The 18,237-nt window shown below is 34.7% G+C and overlaps 1 protein-coding gene across 1 annotated transcript in view; it reads left to right on the forward strand.

Annotated features, from left to right (window-relative positions):
* LOC132127129 (DNA repair protein XRCC4-like) overlaps positions 1–17,117 on the forward strand; it is a 31,500-nt gene extending 14,383 nt beyond the window's left edge. Inside the window, exons 4-8 of the mRNA XM_059538782.1 lie at positions 3,069–3,235; positions 4,477–4,626; positions 5,711–5,853; positions 8,792–8,933; positions 16,757–17,117. Of these exons, the coding sequence (XP_059394765.1) occupies positions 3,069–3,235; positions 4,477–4,626; positions 5,711–5,853; positions 8,792–8,933; positions 16,757–16,871 (717 nt within the window). The 3' untranslated portion in view covers positions 16,872–17,117. The remainder of the gene's footprint in view (positions 1–3,068; positions 3,236–4,476; positions 4,627–5,710; positions 5,854–8,791; positions 8,934–16,756) is intronic.
* Positions 17,118–18,237: the final 1,120 nt, after the last annotated feature.

Raw genomic sequence — 18,237 nt, forward strand, 5'->3', positions numbered from 1 at the left:
ATCAGGAGAGATATCTGCACAGATGTTAACTGATCAACTAGAGTAGTGTGGATTATTGTGATGGTTTTTATCAGCTGTTCTGACGACACCCATTGACTGCAGGGCATCCATTGGTTAGCAAGTGATGTAATGCTAAATATATCCAAATCTATTCTGATGAAGAAACAAACTCATCAACATCTTGGGTGGCCTCCGTGAGTAAATTTTAAGCAAATTTTCAGTTTTGGGTGAACTTGGATGATCCATTAAGGTGAATGAGTTTTTTTCTAAGAAATGGAAAAATGCTTTAAACAAATCTTTTAATAATCGGAAATATATATATAAAAAAATTTTTTTTTTAAAGATGTGATTGTATTTAGGCCCAATAAAAGTATCTCTCTTGACTTCAGCTGTAATGTTTGGCTTGCCTTCTCATGTATCATAGAGTTAGACAAGTTCAAATGATGATTTTGTGTGACTCATGAACAACTGTTTGTTTTTTTTAGCATAAAGCCACTAGTCTTCATCATAAGAGTTTTAATAGCAATTCAACCTGTGTCTGTCTCCGCAATTTGGCTTCCCACAGTGGGATGAATAGGCTCTGTCCAAATAAGCTAAATAAGCACTCTGAGACATGGAAGTTCTGAGCTCATCTTGTAAAGGACTCAGTGTAAGTGTTGCTCGATGGTACATCACATTCTGGCTGGAAAAGATTCCATGTTGAATCTCTGGTTTAAGGATATGTGAATCTGACGGTTGCATCAGAGCTGGCTCTTTCGTTCTGTGTGGAGTTAAAAATTGAAGAGGTATGGTATGGACCAGAATTAAAAAATCAGTCATCCTTTATTCACCTCATTGATCTCTTTTCCAAATCCATTTGACCTTCCTCCGTGGAACACAGAAAGAAGATGTGGCGGGCAAGCTCCAAAAAAATAATAAATAAAAAAGTACTTTGGATAATTTATTTGCTGTAGTCTGAAGCAGTATGATATTAGTCATTTTTATTACATTAACTCTGTCATTAATTATCATTCTTTAATTTTTTTTTTATGTATTGATTTGTCTAACATTGTTTATTTATCCTTAGTTTTTTTATTATTTATCATTTATTTATTTTTTTATTCCCAATTTTTATGTATACATATACCATGTAAATGTCTGTGTAATAAGTTCTAAAATGTTTCTTGGGATTGAAATAGGTCTGATTTCTGAGTGAATTTGTTTGTTGCGTTGATTCTTTTCAATGACTGAATGATTCATTTGTATGATTCAAAACAGCAAACTATTCATTTGAACTACTTCTATGTTGTATTCTAAAAGACTTAACACAGTATCGGTTGCTTTAAGTATAAAAAAAACCTTCATAACATTAAATGAGAGTTGTTGCTACAACATAAGCGAATGTTAGGAAATAACAATAGAAGAGTAATTTTTAGTCTGGTCTTCACACAGCATTTCTTTGACACTCAGAAGACTTGGAAAATAGTGCGCAGGTGGAATGGACTACTTTAACAATAGTTTTATGCTTTCTTTTTAGCCCCCTTTTTTGAGCTTGACATCTCCGTTCCCTGAAGAGCATGCTAAACTTCTCTTTTAGTGCTACATCACTACATACATTACCAGAGTCGTTCACAACAAGGTCATAAGAATTTTCTTTCTTGTTCCCAATCACTGTCTTTTGCTTACAGCCGTCAAGAATCATTTATAGGACAAAAGTGCTCAGTTAACAGACATACTCGGTACATTGTGTTCTGTTATCTTCAGTGCTCTTCAGTGCAGTCGTTCTTATCATTCACAGACTGGCACACACTACAGTCCGAGCGTCCGTCCCTTGTGTGTCCTGTCAGAGTTCATCTATTTGAGGATCAGAGACTCGCTGTCGCTCGCTGGCTCCCATCACATCGGTTGGCTTGTCTTATCAGTAGAAAGTCCAGGCTAAAATGTTGATGTGTTTGTCCAGGTGTCCAGACAGATTTGGCCACTGAAACCCTGAAGTGTGAATTCACTAAACAGTTTTCTGCAAATAAAAAAAACATTGTATTCATGAACTGTCCTCGCTTTACTTTAACCAGGTTCTGTGCTTTCTGTGTTTCATATGTGTATCCAGTCTATGTAAATTAGGCTGATTATGGCTTATTATAGATCTTTATTTATAATATTTCATAATGTACATATAATTATCTATTTTCTATATTTTTTTAAATATAAATTTGTATTCGTTTAATTTATTCATTGTGTTTTGTTATTTTTTTATTTCATTTTTTAAATGATGTATTATTAATTTATATTTTATAATTTATTAATTCATATATTTAGTATATAATTACATATACAATTTAATATAATTTATGAATTTATAATTATAATATAAAAATAATTGATATGCATGTAATATGTTATTTTTACAATATGTTAATTTACATTTATATCTATTTCTGTTTTAAATTACAGAAAATAAAATAATTATTAAATAATATTATCAAATAAATACTATTAAATGATACTAATTATCTTCGCATATTATCACAAACAAACACACGTCTAAAGAATGGGCAAAATGTAAAAAAAAAAAAAAAAAGATGAAAAACTATCCTGATAAATCAGTTTTTATTTGTTTTAAAATATTCTTTCAGCTTAATATTGCATCTGATTAAATTTGTTCTGTTGAGTATTTTCAATGAATCAGTCAGAAATCAGAACAGTTTCACACATCAGTCTGAATGATTCATTACCAAATACCTCTGAATCTAAACAAATTGAAATACTTTGTTCAGTAGAGAATGATAGAATTTTCTGATGGAAAAGTAATGGAAATTCTTTGGTCAAAAATAGTGAGGACGTCTGGATCTCAGTGGTGGAGAGATGTGATACAGCTCCAGTACATTACACCACATCCCTGCTCCACAACCACAAACTCAGAAACCAACAAATAAATCTCACCGCCTGTTGGTGAAATTCTCTCTTAGCCAATCTCCCTTGTGTCTCCATCCAGGATGCTAATGCTAATAGCTGATGGGCAGGTGTCTCCTCTAGGTGCCAGGTTGCACAAGGTCTTCTATTATTAATCTTGTTCTCTCTTTATTTGTCAGTTCAGGCTCGGCGTGGTGGATCTGCAGGCGGTGCCTGAGCCCACTGAAGTCATAAGGGAGCTCATTAGTCATGGCTTGGAGCAGAGTGCACGTCTACAGGCCAAAAACCAGCACCTGCTTGAGGAGAACCAGAAGCTGAGGAGAGAACAGGAACACATCACTAAAGAGTAGGTCCACACCAGATCAATCCTTCCCAACTCCCACAGAACTGTAGAAAATGGATGTTTGGAATAAATCAAATAATTTGCAGAACAGAGCCGTTCACTAAAGACATCAATTTGTAAGATAACCTTGAAGGCTAATTCGACACACGTCCCCCTCAGGAACCTCTAATGGGTTTTTTAGAATAGCGGTTTATGATTTATGAGCAAATTAAGCTTTGTGGTTAGCATTATTCAAAGACTTTTTGTTCTGAAAACATTACATTACATTACTATATATATATATATATATATATACACACACACACATTACTATATATATATATATATATATATATATACACAGTATATATATATATATATATATATATATATATATATATATATATATATATATATAATTTTTTTTTAATTATTATCTGTATTATTATTTTTTTAACTAAATTACTATATTTTTGATGCTTGAAAATTCTTATAAGTGATCTACAACATTAGTTTACAAACTGTGTGGAATATGCTTTTGATTTGTTTCTTTGTTTCTGGGAACGTTCATAAGGTTTTTTTTTTTTTTTTTTGTGTAATGCCAAAACTGATTTCAAACAAAATAGCATTATTACTAAAGTCTTTTAACTTCCTCTCCCCTCCTCCTCATCCACTATGATTCAGAATGAAATTGCGCCTTTTCTGTGTTTTTAGACGGTTACTAAGGAACTCTAGATACACAAGATGTTTTTAGTTTGTGTTTGCTGTGATACTCAAGGGGGAATTGTAAATATGCATACGCACTTCAGGATTTTTTGCTTTGTATATGGCTGATTTAGAGCACATGACGCATTCATGAGGAGAGAATGACAAGGGAATCCCAGCCAACTTGACAAGAAATTCCTCTTTACTTTCTTTTCTTGTGCTTCAATCCTTCCTTTGTGAGAAACCGCAGCAGTGACATCATCGGCCAGACTGTGCCGCCACACTTTCTAACATCTTCCAAAACCAGAATTATGGGGGATTTGTAATGCTACTCAACACTGACGGCTCTTTATTAGCTTGTGTGTATTTTGCAAACAGCTACCACAGGTGTTTAGTTCAGTACGCTCTTAAGGTTTTCCATGTTAAGTAATTGAGTGTTTATCCACTTAAACGTCTAGTAATACAAACACTCTCATCACTAATCATTTCCAAACTTGTCAACAATGAGTGTCAATCATGAGTGTTTGGGTGGGTCTCATTGCTCTTCACCCTCTCCACAGTATGGAGATGTACATCCAGGGGAAGGAGACATTGGAGAGAGACCTGTACAGCCGATTTGTGCTGGTGCTAAACGAGAAGAAAGCCAAACTCAGAGCCCTGCAGAAAAGAGTCAAAGAGCTGGAGGAATCTATTGAAAAGAATCGATTGAGGTAAAGATGTGTGCGACATTTCATCATGATACAACCTCACATGATCGTAAGCATTTTTCAGTTCAACATTTCCCTTCTCCTGTTAGGTAATCCTCTGATGATGTTATGTTCATGATTATCACTTCTAGTTTTGCGTTGAGTGCATTTTCCTGTCTACACTGCTGTTTTTGTGGAAAACAAAACTTAAAATGACAGTAACAAGCTCTGTTCTAGTGGAAACTATGTCATGATGGAAAACTTAAATTGTTTAGTTACAAACCCAAGGAAGTTCAGGCCACCAATGTTGTGCCCTTGATTAGCACACCTAAAGGAGTCTTATTTCTGTGCCACTTATGACACCTGAATGAGTTGCAAAAATAATAATTGATTTCAAACAGTCCAACAAATATATCTGTTTATCTATATGTACATTATCGTTTAAAAGTTGATGATCTATAACATACTTTAATGGTTTGAAAAAAAGTATCTTCTGCTCACCAAGGCAGGATTTATTTGATCAAAAATACATACATACATTTATTTTGTGAAATATTATTACAATTCAAAATAATTGTTTTCTTTTTGGTTTTATGTTACAATTTAATTTATTTTTGTGATGCAAAGCTGAATTTTCAGCCTCATTACTCCAGTCTTCAGTGAAATCATTCTAATGTGCTGATTTGCTGCTTAAGAAACATTTGTTATTAGCAATTTTGAAAGCAATTGTGCTGCTTAATATTTTTGTAGAGAATGCAATGCATTTTTTTCAGGATTGTTTGATGAATGAAGTTAAAAAGAACAGCATTTATTTGAAATGGATCTTATAAATTACCTTACTGTCACTTTTTAAACAATTTAATGCATGATGGTGAAAAAAATACTGATTTATTTACTTTATTAACTGACCCAAAATATTTGAATGATCGTAAAAAAAAATAAAAAAAAACAGAAGATGAATGGACAGAAAACTGTTTTTGAATGAAAATGTTTGTGCATTCTCTTTCTTTTATTTTTTAGAACGTGATTCAGTAATTTCTAGAAATGAGTCTGCAATATTTTTTCTCATATGACTTGTTAACAAGTGCCTACTGGATTCTCTTGGAAGGAAAAAGGCAGACAGTGAAGAGCACGATGCGATGGAGACTGCAGCAGATGAGAGTCCTGTAGTAGAGAGTGATTATGGAGGCAGTACAGAAGATGAACAGGAGGCTGAACCCAGACAGCCTGACCCGAAGCCTCTTACACAAGGTCATTCTTCTAACTTCACCCAGAAATTAAAATTATGTTATTATGTCCTTCCAAACCTGTATTCCAAACCTTTTTTCCCAATGCATCTGTTAAAAGAAAAGGAAAGCTTATACTGTAGTTAAGGTTGTCTTTTTCAGGCTGCCATTTTTCTCCTACTCCTTTAAAGTTTCCAGAGAGCCTCAATTTCAGATGCAAGTACATCAGACTTTTTTTTTTTTTAATGTATGCAAATTACTGCTGAAACTTTCTCAGCCTATTTTTAACAAAGCCTGTGATCCTCATTCTTCATTTCGCCGTATATAGTGAGCTGATTTGTTCTCAAGGCTCTGTAATATTGTGTTCCTTGGACATAGTTACATATTTGCAAAGTTAACAAAGTTTGAAGTCAAACTTGATGAGCCTACAACTGAATTTGTGCCTAGAACATAAAACGAAACTCGTATTTTAATATATCTTACTAGCAATGTGTTGCGAGTTTAGTGGAATTTCTTCCCTGAAAGTTCATGTTTATAAATGACGGCACGATGCTGATTTGATCTGCAGTGACTCTGATGATCTTGATGACATTATGTATCATACAATGATAGAAATTGACAAAGAAACATGGAATAATTCAATAGGTCTGCATCTCTGATTGGTGCATTCATTTGGAATCCAACTTTTAGAGTTGTGTGTTTTGTGATGTTGTTAATATAATATTGAAAGTCTTTTGTGTTTTTCTTGTGTTATACAATGTGAAGCAATTGTTATCAGTTTTAATAATTTATAAATGACCTTATCTTTGGTTTGCATGAACATCAGGAATTAAGTTTTCTGTTAAGGGACAATATTTGCTGCCAGAACTGATTTCAAGGGGCTTTTTTTTAAACCACATTTAATATCTGTCTGATGCACTGGATTATCCTTAATAGGCATTGCTGCATGGTTAATTAACTGTTTTTGTTAAAAATAGCTATGCTGCATTACATAACATTACTTATATTGTAGTATTTCTACCATTAGATCACAAATAAACTGGACAGAACAGCGAAGACTTGTAATTGCATTGCGTCAATGAGAGCGCTGACATCACAATAGGTATTTGCTGTCTTGTCCAAAGCATGACCACGCTAATGTCTTTTCCCCTGTTGAGAACTGCTGCGTCGTCCAGCATATTAAACCTTTGAGCCAGATCCGAGACGGGCTACAGGTAGTTCATTCCCTCAGATGTTCCCTGCATCGCCCGTCATTGTTAATGACGTCAACTCCTAGACGAGTTGTTGCTTGGCAACTCTGTCTGCTTTTGGTCTATTTCGACATCGGGCTACTCTAAGGCCGTATTTGGGGGCTCCATCAGGCTGTTGAGTCAGAGTTTTGAGGCACAGAAAGGGAAATGAGGTGGAGTCACAGATGATTTAGTCTGCGGGTTGCTCAATTTCTCTGTTTTTCCCCTTGTGTAAACCCTGTGGAGTAAAAGTGAAAAGCACTATAAGAAACCCGCTTCCACGGTCATGTGACCCTGTAAACAGTATGAATTGTAACGTATGGTTGCTAGGTGTGTGTCACTTTGGCATAGTTCCTCATGGCTTCAATCATTGTTCTTTTCTTTCCTTTTTTAAAGCGTGATTCAGTGGTTTATGTTTCAGGGTTTGTGCATGGTTATGTTTTTGTACTTCAAGAGTATGAGTTGTAGCCTTAGTCTTTTTCTTCTTAACTATAAAGTTTACAATGAGGGTGCTGTATTGAAGGATAATTGAAAGAGTCTTTAATGTGGTTAGGATGTTTGTTGCATCAAATAACGGGAGTCAAACCCACCTAGTTTCATAGCTATATCTGTCCTGTGTAAATTAAACTGTAAACAACTGCCAGAAACAATCATGGAAACATATCTGGCAATGCAATAGTACTTAAAAGAACAAGTACTATTCTCCCACCGTGCTACAATGACATATCACATGAGACAGATGTGCTCCTGCTGGGCTTTATTGTAGTCCCACTGCATGTGCATCATTTAATGTTGATGCTCAACATGTTTTTAATGCATTCGTGATGTTGATTGTGTTAGCGGAGCCATGTCTTGGCCGGCTGCCTGAACGCTGGCTGTGAGAACCTCCATTTATCCTGTTCAGAGCTATTATATATGCAAACAATTACAAATAATAACATTCACAGATAATAACTCATCTTGACTGAAATCCTGAAATTGGCAACAGATGGCTTTGTAGCTCAATAACTGATCAGGTTGGCTGAATGTTTCATCTTAAATTAAATGTGTTAATCTCATCTACTGTATATTATAGGCAGAATAATTAGGATGATTATTGTTTTGTTTTCTTTTAGTCAAAGTTTTTAATGCACATGCTGTTAATAAAATAAAAAATTAAGATAATAACAGTGCACCAAGGAGAATACAAATATAGAAAGTATGTATTTAAATAATAATAGTTAGTTGTTGTTATTTAAATGCATGCATCAAATACAAATAATAATACATATTATGTATTATTATTAATATTATTGATAATGAAATATGTTAATATTTGTAAACATTTTGTATTATATTTATATTAATATATAAAAAATAATCAGTCATATTATGATCAGGATTGATCTGCCTGAGATTATGTAAATTCAATTATTAATTTGTTTTCCAAAAAACGTTCATTTAGTTCATGTTTAGTCTGTTTGATGCACATTGTTTCTGTACATTATAATGTTAAAATATTATGTTTGTAGATTATGATTATAGATTTTATAACATGCTCTGCTAAATGAATTAAAAATATTTATATTTACAATGTATTATAGCTTTTCTGATTAAAAATTAAGTAAAATTCATGAATATGCCATAATGAAATACTGACTGAATGTTAAGAACATTTTCTTTGAAAGACAAAACTTCAGTTAAATAAGTGAAAATATGAACATTGTATGAACTTTTCCATGTTTTGTCTAACAGAAATGCCAGAAAGCAACCCGATGGAGGACAGCTTAAGTGACATCACAGATGTGGCGCCCTGTCGAAAACGCCGCCACCGACATCTCCAACAGCTGGAGACTCAAGCCAAGCGAGCAGCGCTGGACCAGCGACAGACATCCAGGTATCATCTCTCACATCCTTCCACACATCCTCCATCCATCTAATTACACGTTTTATTGTGGTCGATTGGCTCGTAACGAACTCAATCTCCTGGAGGCCTGTTATGTAATGTTGCATATGATACCCATAAACCCCTGCTACTGCAGCCATAAAAATGTCAGTGATAATTCCAGTTGTCTTATTCTCTGGTGTTCATTTCACACAACCTTGGATGCTGCTTTCTCTCCGTGCCTGCAGCCAGTCAAGCAGGCAGAAGCGGGTTTCCCAGAACCCTCTTCCGTTGTACGGAAACCATTGGTTGTTTGCCAGCACTTTGTATTTTTCCAGTGGAGGCCCCCCTGGGTGCTTCTCTCTCCAGCTCATTTTTACTTATTAATAGGAGAATGTGTATAATTTCATCTCCTCCTTTGCCAATACCTAAGTTGCCTCTGTAATTGTACAATAAAAATCCCAGGAATGGTTTAGATTTGCGTTGAGCAACTTCTTCAGACTTGGTGGCACCTGAGGGACACCGATCCTGAGAAAACCTGTTGTGTTTGTCTCAAAATAGTCACACTGTTATGGAGATTATTTGGCATTAGTTATTATTTTCAAGTTATTATTTGTTACTATTCCTAGGTGATTCTATCAGAGTTTCCCACAGTTCTATCTATCTATCTATCTATCTATCTATCTATCTATGTTTGTCCGTCCATCCATCTACCTTTCCATCCGTCATCCATCTATCCGTCTATCTATCTATCTATCTATCTATCTATCTATCTATCTATCTATCTATCTATCTATCTATCTATCTATCTATCTATCTATCTATCTATCTATCTATCTATCTATCTATCTATCTATCTGTCTATCAGTCTATCAGTCTATCTGTCTGTCTGCCTGCCGTCACTGTAATTTGGCTATTGTTCTGTCATTCCAATCATTGTTCTGTCATTCTATCTATCATTCTATTTATCTTTTGTACTTTTACTTATTTATTTTGTCATTTTTATTTTTTATAAGTCCCATTAATAAAATCTGAAAGATCATTGACATTTCTGTAGTATTTCTATAGTCAAAAAAGCTTTATGATGAGTATTTCTTTTGCTAAAAATGATTGTGATGGCAAAATCTAAAACTGATTGGGAAAAGACTTGGGATCATGGAAAAATCATGGAAAAGTCATGCAGTTTAACTGATCAGAAAATGTTTCCTGCATCACTTTTATATAGCTGAATTTTATGAAAATATATTAAATCAGAGATAATTATGTATTAATATAATTTGATATTTTATTGTAAAATATTAGTTAAAATAAATAGCTGATGAAACACAAAATCATTTAGCCCAATGTTTGTGTATCTTGTGGATTTTTTGCGCTTGAGTACTGAGTTGTTAGCTTAACATGCCACTGTCTAGACATCTGTGATCAACTACAAGCACTAGATGATTGTCTTACACGCTTTACATGAGGAGTGCAGTATGTGTGACTCGACTGATTGATTAACAGACTCGTTACACCTTTCAAATCAGTTCAGTTGGGATGTTGCCTTAGAATGCAGCTGCCAAAGTAGACAGTAGGTAGAAAGGCAGCTCACTAGCATTTGGAACAGATCCTGTGTTTTTTGGGTTGGCAGACATACTCTATATGAAAGTTTCTCGAGTTGGCAGACATTTAAGACGCTTTGGCTTCATATTGTATTGACGTTATGCTGGGCTATGCAGAGATTAACGTTTAATGAGGGTCTTTTAAAACTTGGTAAAAACAAGAGTGTTTGTGTGACTCTGCAGGCGGAGTAAATGTTAAATATGTTTCTAGCCTCCCAGTGTCAGTGGCTGCTTCCCGTGTCAGCAGACACTCAAAGCAGTGACGTTCGCAGGCCCCGGTGGTCTATGACAGAATGGTGCCTCTACACCAGATGGTTTGTGCGTGTGTTCGCGTTTCAGGTGTTGAGGGACTTCTTCTCTCGTTCTGCAGACTTTCCAAACTGTAATAGACTGCCATGGCATAGAGATCTGGCTGTAACTTCTTTAGAGAATAATGTCACATACGCCACTTCGTATCGTAGAAACCACTTCGTAGAAATCCAGCTGGAGGATTCTCATTCTGTTCCTGGAATGAGGTTTTTAACAGCCACATGGCTTTGAATGCCTCTGCTAATTACGCACAATTTTGTGCAACAGTGAGAGCTGGAACGCTCTTGTAAAACGTGACACAAATTAGTGGCGGTGTATCATGAATGAGTTTCGTTTTATGTGGTAGACGGAGTTAAAGGAACAGGAACAGATACTCGCTGTCTTGATGACTTTCTTTCTTCATGCAAAAGCAGATGTTTAGAGAAATCTTAATGCTCTTTTCCAAAAAATTGAAAAGGATAGTGAATGAGACTGTCCAGAAAAATGGCAAATAAATAAGTGGAAAATGAAAAACAATACTTTTTGTTTATTTAATTCATTTTTGTCTTCATTTTTGTCTTCAGTGTCATGCTTCATATTTTTATGGAGACAGTGATTATTCTTTTTTTTCCGTATTTTTATATTGAATAGAAAGTTGAAAAGACCAGCATTTATTCGAAATAGATTTGTAACATTATACATGTCTTTACTGTCACTTTTGAACAATGTAATGCATCCTTACTGAATAAAAGTATTCATTTCTTTAACAAAAAAATAAATCTTACTGGCCCCAAACTTCAAGTAAATATCAAAGTAAGTTCACTAATGAGTGAACATTATGAAAACAGTCATTGTTCAGACCTCTTACTCCTGCCAACATCTCTAGAGTAATCAAAAAGCAAATGGCCTTTTGTTATCTGTATATTTTAGGCCCTGTATGAGTATCGAGAAATTTGCCAGTAGCAGCTCCCCAGCAGGCAAAATACAATCACTGGATAGAGACTAGAATCAGTGCCACTGTTTTTTCTTTTTTCTTTTTTTTCTTCCCTTTTCTCAAAAACAGACCTCACAATCACTGCTGTCTACAGATGGTGAGACTCTGTGCCATGACATCTGCTCTAATAAAGCCCATTTTTAAAGCATTTCTCCTCTAAAGGCTGAAAAGAATCACTCAGCAGACATCATTTGTTTATTCAGCTTCAGGATCGCTTGTGGTGCACGTCCTCAACACTCCACACATGTTCGCATCAGGGGAGCGCAATCACGTCTTTGGTTCATTTTTTTTTATTCAGATGAATGTGAAAATCTTTTTGAATGCATTGTAAGTACGTCTATGTGGGGCGGGACTTGGCTTCATCTGTTGTAAATTGATTGGAGCATGGAGGCAGATGATTGAAGGGAGGGCTTGGAAAGCGAGAAGGTTTTGTGATGATGTGAAAAGTCATTTCTGAGAAAGAGAAAGCTAGATTGTTGTGATTATAGATTGCGCAGACAAATAAACAAAAAAAGAGATTTGTAAATCATTGAGACTGCAAAGTAAATTGACTGTAAAGTGTCTCCTTCCAGGTCGAGTAGAAGGAAGTCAAAACTCTATTAGAGGATTCAGAGATGCATCAGAAGTTAAATAGTTTTTTTTTTTTAAAGAAGAAGAAGAAAGGCCGAAAGAGAGAGATGAAGGAAGGGAGAGAGTGCGTTTCATTTGGCCCCTGGCTGAAACTGTGCTGTTCTACAGTCTCCCAGCACCTGCCTAGAGATGGATCTGGCAGAGCACGACAACAGACAACAATCAGGCCAGTTACACCGCATGAATCCAGACCTCAGCACGTGTGTTTGCTGTCAGTCAATTAGTGGCTCTCCTAAAGAAATGTCCGGCTTGAGTCACAATCAAAAGAAAAAAACAAAAGAAAACATATTTTCATATTAATATTTTTTTAGTTTCCTATTTTTATTTTTTTAATCATTTGTGACATCATTTCTATGATAAGAACAACTCCCATAAATTGGATATTATCAATTTAAATAATAATAATAATAATAATAATATTTTTTTTTTTCATTTAAATATAATTTGATATCATATTTTTGCCTTTTTTTTAAATTTTAAACATGTTTTTTAGATATTTAAAATGTTGGTATTGTAAACAAATATATTTTTGTTAAATTCATTTATGTGTGTTTACATTTAATTGTCAATAGACATTTAGGTCATAATATATTTATTTTGTTATACATTCTGTGTTTGTGTGTGCAGAATTAATACTTTATATAATTATTGTTGTAATTGTATAAACAGCTGTTTATCATTAATATACATATGTATATATGTAATTTAATAATTTAATAGATTATTTTATTGCAGTATGTTAGGGACAAATTGTGTGGTAATATGTAGAATAGTCATTTTATTTTTGCAAAATATCATTTCCTCATTTCATTGCTGTCAGTTTGTGTGAGTTTACTCTTGTGTTGCTTCTGTTAAGAAATAATTAGCCTTGGTAAAGTAATTAAATAATAAGTTATTATTTTTTTTATTCATTTGTTTTTTGTTACACAGGTTGTGTTCTGATTTGTTATGCAGTGATCAAAATATAGCAGCTTGATGCAAGTTGAGTTTGACTTGAGTTTAGTGTGTTTGCATCATTCTAATAAAATCATCCATTGGTTTACTTTATGATATGTGGATACCTACATCAGCATCTCATGTCACAATATGGCTGCAGTCTGACATTGGCTCCGTTCTGTACCGTAACGTAACATCTCTCCCCTTTTTGAGCTCCTTTGCATTTTCTTAACCAGTTCCAGAACTTCTCCTCATGTCCGTAATAATTTAAAAGAAACATAAGCCCTTTTTTTCCCAACCCACAGACAATCCCCGCCCTGTTCCCAGTGAATCATGACAGCAAATATAGTGGCTTACAAGGGGCAGCGTCTACATTTGTACTCATCTGTTATCCCTGCTCATATCTATAGATTTCCTCCCAGAGGGCAGTAGGAAACTCACTCTTTCTGTCTCAAAGCTATCCTTACAGGGGAGTTTAGCTGCGTCAAAATGACTTCAAGATGCGGCCGCACAAGGAAACCCCTTGATCAAACCACGATATTTACATGTGCAGAAAAGCAAATACACTGTTTACACTCCAATTGTGCTGACTAAGCATTGTTTCACTTTGAGTTTGTGTTTTAAAGGCTTGCTGAAAGCACCAAAGACGCATTTCTGATGCTCGAGTTACTCAGTTCAATAAATGTGGTTTTTGAGAGTCAAAAAACATCATTTTGGTGTTTACACGTTAAAAAAAGAACAAAATCTTAAGGCCTCTCAGGGTTTATTTGGTACCAACACACCATATAAAAGCACTCTGGTCTTTGTGAGTGCACGAAAAGACCAAATGCAAACTTTTCTTACTTGTTTCTTTGTATTTTTATGAAAGAATCATGATCTGTTTGCAAGCAGGAGCTGTTTATTACTTTTAAGCAATAGTTCTTCCAAAAATGAAAATTTGCTTAAAATATATGTACCCTCAGGCCATCCAAGATGTAGATGAGTTTGTTTCTTCTTCAGAACAGATTTGGAGGATTTTTGCATTACATTACTCGATTACCAATGGATCCTCTGCAGTGAATGGGTGCCGCCAGAATGAGAGTCCAAACAGCTGATAAACAAATTACAGTACTCCACACAACTCCAGTCAATCAATTAACATCTTGTGAAGAAACAAATTTGTTGGAAACAAATCCATCTTTACAATGTTTTTAACTTCAAAACACAAAATATGAGTCTTCTACTTATAATATTGCTTTTGCCAGTGAAAAAGTTATCTCATCTGAATCAGGAGAGAAATATGCACATGGAAAACTGTTCTAAATGGATATGTTTTGATGTGAGGAAAACAGTGCATGGACTTTTTTACTGGAAGAAGTGTTATTATGGATCATGTACTTGTATTTTAGCCAGAAGCAATAGCATCTACTCATGTTTTATAGCCTGAGGGTGAGTAAATTTGGGGGTGAACTATTCCTTTAACTAGCTAACTCGGGATGATTTCTTAGTCATTCACACAAACAAAATGAACAAAACTCTAACATCAACCAGCCTGCGATTCATTCTTTGTAAAGCGTGCTTTTTCATAGAGACTGATGATTATGCTAATAAATGGATTCAGTTGAAGCAACAGAATGTGGCATCTGTTTCTGAAGTGTTTTTAAAGACTTCCGCTCCGTTCTGTTGCTTCAATCCCAGTGTACCTCACCTAACACTTGCTTCCTTTTTGCCAGACAGCTTTTTAATTGCACGTCTCAGAAGCAGGTATTTGAATCCTGAACTACACTTGTGGCAGGATGAGCCCTAAGATGCGAATCTACAGGGATCATGAACCTGGAAACACAATCTGTTTTACAGTATAAGGCCTTGTTGCTTCTACATTGGGGCCAAAAGTCTGATTCTTCCAGCCAAAATGCTTGTGTGTTGCATTTATGATTAGCAATCTTGAAATAGAGCACAATCTGAAATGTTGCATCATTCAATTTTCAATGTTTTATCATATTCCTGTCATTTCTTTTACATTTATGTGAAGAAAAGCTTATATTTTCCATGTGGTTTAGAGTTTTTGACTCAACAGTAATATTTCAGTGTTGTGAATCTGTTTTCCCCTTCAATTTTAAACATTTTCTGTTGAGCTCTTAAGTTTTCACCAGGATCCTAAAGGGTTTCTGGTATCTCCTCAACATGATCCTCTAAAATCGTGTCTTATTCACCTGAGTCCTGTAGCTGCATTATGAGGGGACACTGTTGGATGCAAACCTGTTTCTAATAAGGAAGAGTTTGTTTCCAGAGACAGGCTCTTTAAGAGTGTGAATGCTTTACGTGGACACTGTTCATTTTTAATGAACTCCATTTCCCCCACAGTGAGACTTATTAAAGCCCACAGATATTAGTCTGCTTGAGAAAAAATCAGAAAACTCAGAATATGATTCCTGGTGCATCATACATTTAAATGCATCCAGTTCTTATTCTTTTTACTCATTCTTTTTCTTAGAATTTATCCTTTAAAAAATCTATTTCTTTATTTAATACATTATTTATATAGAAGTGTGCGTGTGTGTTAATTATTGTATATATTGATTTATTTATAAATGTATTAATTTAGATATTTTACAGCTAGATAGTTTTTCTTTTACATATTTTATATTAATTGTATTTTATTATATTTATTACATAGATATTTTGAAGTTTACATTCGTCTAGTTATTTTAATTAGATGTAATATAGTTTAACTAACTTTCTCTAATGTGCGTTTAATTCCAGCCGTGTTGTCCATGTGTTTTCTGGTACACCACCGGACAAGCTTTGCTTAAAAGGCTACATGATCCCCTGCACATCCTGAAATTAACAGGCTTACGGGACCATAAATCTCATTTATTTTCCCTGTGACCTGATTTCTTCTAGCACTTTGAAAAGCTCTCCGTAGCCATTATAGACAGGATCCTGTGGGAATTACTGCAGTTTAACCTTTCTTTTCTTGTTTTAATGCTGAGGAAGCATTTCTGACATGCTAACTTCGTCATAGTGTAGTAACCAAAGACATTTTGTCTTCACATCATCAGCCTAACTTACTGTAGTTCTGACTTCAGGGCATTCATGTCACGTATTTCCAGCATGATGTACATCAGTGTCAGATTCACCTTGAAAGTGACCTTTTTTGTGAAGCTGAAAACACATGGCATGTGTCTGATTATAAAGCAGCTTTTTTTTGACAGAAGCAGGGTGAACTGTGCAGCGTTTAGTCTTGACCCTGTTTTAAGGAGCCTGTGGTGGGATGGGGTTTGACTGGGTCACTGTAATCAGGCAGCAGTCAGACTTTACTCCAGTGTCATGACTTATACAAGCTCCTGCTATGTATTTAACCTTCACCTTCTGCTGACGGTTGTTCCTTCACTTTGTAATTTTAGAGAGAAGCCGACTGAAGAGGCCAAAGCCGAGACGAGCAAAGCGTCAAGCGTCAAACCGAAACCAGCAAGCGCTGCAGCAAACCTTGATCCGGACGACCTGTTCGATGATATATGACCCTCTTTGGGGCCTAATGAGCACTGTTTGTGATAAGCATGACTTTTGTACTGATTTTAAACTTTAGGAGTAATAAAATTGTATGTTTTAAAAGTATTTTTATAGTAAAGATGAACTGGCTCTATACAAAATGATACAAGTTTTAAAAAAAGACAACTTTTTAATGGCAGGTGAAGCAAAATTAGTCAATTTTAACTCTGTGAGGGTGAATAAATATAAATGTGAATAAAAATGATTTTCTCATTACTTACGTAGTGGTATTTCAAAATGGATTTTAATCCCAAACTTTTTTTTTTTTGTTATGGACACCTTTCTGGGAAATAAAAAAATAAGGAAAGCCAGCACATCTTGAGCAGCCTCAGCTGATCTTTTTGTCTTAGCTGGCTTAGCTTTGGTCTCAGGCTGGCCTGCTGGTTTTAATGGGGACTGGGCTTTTTCCAGTTGGCTAGACCATCTAAGAACAGCTAACCAGTCTTAGCTGGGTTTTGAAAATATCATAGAGATTATGGTGAGTGAACTCTCTCGAAACCTATTATTATATGTTAAATCTTTATGAGCTGATTTTATTGAGAAATAATAAATCTGTACTTAAAAACTGTATTTGTCATAGGAAACTAATAAAAATGATAAACAACATCATTGAATGTTTAACATAACCATATACAAAACATATAATTTTCTAGGATATATTGCATATATTATATAATAGAATCTATTGTTTTTTAATGTTTTATTATAATGAAATCTGTTGTTTTATTCAGCAAGGATTGAATTTAAATTGATCAGAAGTCAAGATTAAAGATGCTTATAATGTGAACTTTCAGTTCCTAGAAGAATCCTAAACAAAAATGTTTTATCAAGGTTTCCACAAAAACATTAATCAGTACAACTGTTTTCAACATTTATAATAATCATACATGTTTCAAGAGCTGCAAATCTTTATATTAGATTGATTTCTGAAGCATGGAGTAATGATGCTGAAAATTCAGCTTTGCATCACAGAAATAAACTTCATTTTAAAATATATTCAAATAGAAAACATTATTTTGAATTGTAGTACAATTTTGATCCAACAAATGCAACATTGATGAACACATTACACATCTTACCCACCTTAAAAATACCAGCAGGGTATGAACTTCATACCTATATCTTGATTTTGATTTGTAATCTGACACGCACTGCAACATCTAAATCAAATCAATGGTGCTGGGGTTTTTTTTCTAGCGGAGATAACGGTGCTGTCTCTCCCCCGTGTGGAAAGCTCAGGCAAGCTCTTATAAGTGGAGTTGGGCTGTTCACAAAAGTAATTTGGTCATTTTCACAGCCCTTAATAACCCAGTAACTCCATCAGCACCTTCTCTGT

Source organism: Carassius carassius, chromosome 45 (genome assembly GCF_963082965.1).
Source record: "Carassius carassius chromosome 45, fCarCar2.1, whole genome shotgun sequence".
Taxonomy (NCBI): domain Eukaryota; kingdom Metazoa; phylum Chordata; class Actinopteri; order Cypriniformes; family Cyprinidae; genus Carassius; species Carassius carassius.